The 4,404-nt window shown below is 39.1% G+C and overlaps 1 protein-coding gene across 1 annotated transcript in view; it reads left to right on the top strand.

Moving 5' to 3' along the window:
• Positions 1-4,154: 4,154 nt before the first annotated feature.
• Positions 4,155-4,404, top strand: part of LOC103514738 (transcriptional adapter 2B-like) — a 3,763-nt gene continuing 3,513 nt past the window's right edge. The window contains exon 1 of the mRNA XM_026827629.1: positions 4,155-4,169. Coding sequence (XP_026683430.1) covers positions 4,155-4,169 — 15 coding nt within the window. The remainder of the gene's footprint in view (positions 4,170-4,404) is intronic.

Genomic DNA, 4,404 nt, shown 5'->3' on the forward strand with positions numbered 1-4,404 from the left:
TGGCTTTCAATGTGCACTGCGGTTTCTCAATTGCTCTCGTGCTAGCAGAGCACAGCTAGAAACTAGAAACAGCTATTGAACGATTTTCACTCCAAACTAGCACAAGAGTACGTGCTTTTACAAGAGCATAATTTATTATGCTTTGACAAGAGCACAATATAGCAGTATCAGGTATGTGCTATAATATAGAACATACCTACCTAACTTTGAAGTGCCGTCGAGTGTCACGCTGTCAAGTGATGAAGTGATTCTAGGTATGTACCTCACTAATTGATTGAACTGAGGCCTAAAGGTGTGTCTACATTACAAGGACATGGGCGTAGCCAGGGGGGGGGCACAGGGGGCAGCTGCCCCCCCCCCGAAAATTTCGGGAGTATGCAAAAATGAAGGGGCAACAACCAACACGTAAAAAAGATCGATATTATATTTTTTAGGTAAATTTATATATAAAAAAAATAGAGACCTACATCAATTTCTTATTACAAAAAAAAAAAAAAAAAAAAAAAAAAAAAAATTTGATTTTTTTTTTTGGTTTTTTGTTTTGGGTTTTGTTGCCCCTTCATTTTTTGTTTAGAATATCATTGAGTCTAGAAAAACGCTTCTGCAAATAAAATTCCCTGAAATACCGCGGACTGCACCAATCTTTACTAGGACTCCTAGAAGATTACACTTTTAGACCAAATAGAATAATCGTCACTGGGAGTCACTGGAATGGAAACTGGGGACGTGTGAGATTTGGGTGTGATGGGTGTACCTTATGAGGGGGATGGGGTGCTGTGGATGCGGTGGTGTGGTGTGTTGTGGGTGGTTGTGATGGAGGGTGGCTGGCATGAAGTATGGATTGGGTGTGTGGTGCGTGTGATTGTGTAATATGGTGGGATGAGAGGTGTGTGGTGCGATGGTGTGTGTGGTGGTGGATTGTATGGGTGGTGTGATTGATGTTATGGTGAGAATGTTGTGTGTTTTGTGTCTGTTGGTGTGTGCTTGATGGGTTTACCGATGCAGGTCGGGCTGCTGGTTTACTATTATCACATGACTTTCCTTATCCTAATAAATATGGACTGACACCTTGTTTGTACCGAAAATATGTTGTTGTTTGTTTACAAATGTCAGGGCATTGACCATTAGGCCATTTTCCTAGATAATATAGATTACAGATAGATAAATAGATATAGTACTGAAAATATAGGTTCTTATGTTTTTAATAAAATTATAAGTTATGTATGCCTCCCCCCCCTTCATTAAATGGGTGAGAGGACATAGTATCGACTTACACTAGATATTATCGAAAATTTCGTGTCCTGCCCCCCCCTTGCTGAAATCCTGGCTACGCCCTTGTACAAGGATGTACATACGTCCTTGTAATTTTTGTTTGTAACTACTTCTTATTCTCTTGCTGAAATCCTGGCTACGCCCTTGTACAAGGATGTACATACGTCCTTGTAATTTTTGTTTGTAACTACTTCTTATTCTTTTTCTGCGCGTTCTCAATCCACTCTTCCTCCCCTTCATTCTCCTCCTTTTTCTTCTTCCTTTTCCTGATCTTCTTCTTCTTGTTTTCCTTAAATCTCCTCCTTTCCTTCGTCTTCTTATTATTCTTCTTCTCCTTCCTCTTCTTGTTCTTGTTGTTCTTCTTCTTCTCCTCCTCCTCCTTCTCCTTCCTCTTCTTCTTCTTTAACCTCCTCTTCCACCTTCACTTTGACCTTCACCTACATTTCTTTTTCATCATCATCTCTTCCTTCTTTGCTTCTTCATTTTTTCTTCTAAAGATTTCTGTTCTACCTTAAGGTTCTAAGGTTTCAAAAACCTCTTTTTTTCCCGTTTTTTCCTCTCTGATGCGGATACTGTTGTCCTGGAGCCTGTGTTTTATACAGGGTGTTCTTGTATTATTGTGTTTGATACAGGGTGTTTCAGAGAGCCTCGTCTCGAACTATTTCTCAATAGCCAGATTTGTGGCGCGGAGATTGAATGCACCAGTTCCCCATGGATCATGTTAAGCAACGTTGTACGTGGTTATCTTACGGATGGGTGTGACCATCTGGCCAATAGCGTGATGCTGGCATTTTCCGGCCCCACTCAGGCTTTGTGAGAAGCTGAGAAGGCGGCGAATGTGGAGGGTAAAAACCTATATCAAACTTTTTTTTCAACAGGTTTTGATAGAGGGAACTGTAACTGCTAAGGTCTTATCGTTCCGTAAATGAAGAGACAGGATAGGAGAAAGCCAGCCGTTCTGAGAACGAACATTACCTTAGCCGAACAGGAAGGTAATCGAACCCGCGGTCTAGCGCTTACAAGCCCTATATCAAACAAAATCATTTCTAGTTCTTCCTAAATAATAGGATACTCCTATCTGGTATGAAGAAATATCTATAGGTAGTTGTAGTATGTAGTACCTACCTAATAATATTAATGATGCACCCTGTATGATGAGGTTACACAACCACCCTGTATATTCTGTATAAGGTGTGACATTTTCTTTTCCTCCATTTTTCCTTTGATATTTCTCTCTCTCTCTCTCTCTCTCTCCCCCCTGATGCTCATTCTCATTCGCGGGATTTTGTTTTCAACAAATCAAACAGTGTTGACACATTTAGCGTCACCAAATTGAACGGGTTTATTGAAGAAGAATCCTAAAGACGGAGAATCGTCTGACAACACGGCATAAAAAAATAAATAAATAAAATAAAAATAAATAAATAGGTTTGATAGAGGAAACTGTAACAACGGAGGCTAGGAAAAAGCCAGCCGTTCCAAGAACAAACCTTATCTGTTTAGGATAAAGTTCTCCTCGGATGGGAATCGAACCCTCGACCTAACAAGGCAGACGTGCAACCATCCAAGCTTATAGGTTTTTTAGTTTTTATTAAGAATTGTTGGGAGACTTTTATTGTTGATCAGAGTTAGAGGATCTTTTTGCATGAAAGACTTTCACAGTCAAGGGCTGAAGAGAGGCCCTTTTTATTAACCTTTTTTGCGTGGAAAAAATAAAAACCTTTCCATTACAATTTTCCCAACTTTTTGTTATTATTTCAAATATAGCTTCCTCCATATTTTATTTCTTTTGTACTGTACTTTAGGCTCCTTTGATTTTCATATTATTATTGTGATTTAGATTAATAATATTATCTTGTTTGCCTCTGGATTCTTGTTCATTAAGTTTGTTACATTTCTATTTCTTCTTTTTACCTTGATTTTTTTCTATTAGCTATTAGTAGATGTTACCACTGATTTAGTGTACTTTTTTTTTTTTTTTTTTTTTTTTTTTTTTACAGGGAAATTTTTTTTACCTTTAGGCAAAAAAACAGGTTTTTTTTTTTTTTTCATTTTCTACTAGGTAGATTTTATGTACCTATAGGCAAACAAACAGGTACAATCGACGTTGTAATGAGAAACTATTGTAATCGGGCTTAATTTTCAAAATCGGGAAATGCGAGAAATTAACTTGTGATAGGGTCCCCTGAGTTCAAAAAAGTAATTTCCAGCAAATAGTCTGTACATTATAATTATACGTTTGTTGATGTGTGTTTCTGCATTGAAAAGGACTATTGCTATTACTAGGCTTGCCAAACGTCCCGAATTGGCCGGGACAGTCCCGAATTTCAGGGGGTGTCCCGGCGTCCCGTTCAGTTTTTCATTTTGGGGCGTTTTGTCCCGAATTTCCGTTTCTGTCCCAGAAAAAATTCGGGACGCGTTTTTTAACTTTAAAATTAGGTACCTACCTCTATAAATCAGAATTTGTTCTTAACTTGTTTAAATGTGTCATGCTTTCATCAGTTTGCTCTTCCACTTCTTTGCTAAACCTTTATAAACGAGAAAATGTTGTATTAAACAGCCTTAAACGAAAAAATGAGCTGGTCCCTTGAATTCTCGTTTATCCAGGTTCGACTGTATTTTGCTTATCTGTTTTTAATAATAGGTATGTTACCTATCACCTATCGTACCTATATACATATCGTACCTATGTGATTTCGCGATTATGCTCGCGGATTTGGCGATTATGTTCGCGGATTTCGCGATTATATTCGCGGATTTCGCGATTATATGTTCGCGCGGATTTCCGCGATTATGTCGCGGATTTCGCGGATTTTGTTTCGCGGATTTCGCCGATTATGTTCGCGGATTTCGCGCGATTATGGTTCGCGGATTTCGCGATTATGTCGCCGGATTTCGCCGATTATGTTCGCGGATTTTCGCGATATGTTCGCGGATTGTCGCCGATTATGTTCGCGGATTTGGCGATTTTGTTCGCGGATTTGGCGATTATGTTCGCGGATTTCGCGATTATGTTCGCGGATTTCGCGATTTTGTTCGCGGATTTGGCGATTATGTTCGCGGATTTCGCGATTATGTCCGCGGATTTCGTGATTATGTTCGCGGATTTGGCAATTTTGTTCGCGGATTTGG

Source organism: Diaphorina citri, unplaced genomic scaffold (genome assembly GCF_000475195.1).
Source record: "Diaphorina citri unplaced genomic scaffold, Diaci psyllid genome assembly version 1.1 scaffold1213, whole genome shotgun sequence".
In the NCBI taxonomy this organism is placed as follows: Eukaryota; Metazoa; Arthropoda; class Insecta; order Hemiptera; family Psyllidae; genus Diaphorina; species Diaphorina citri.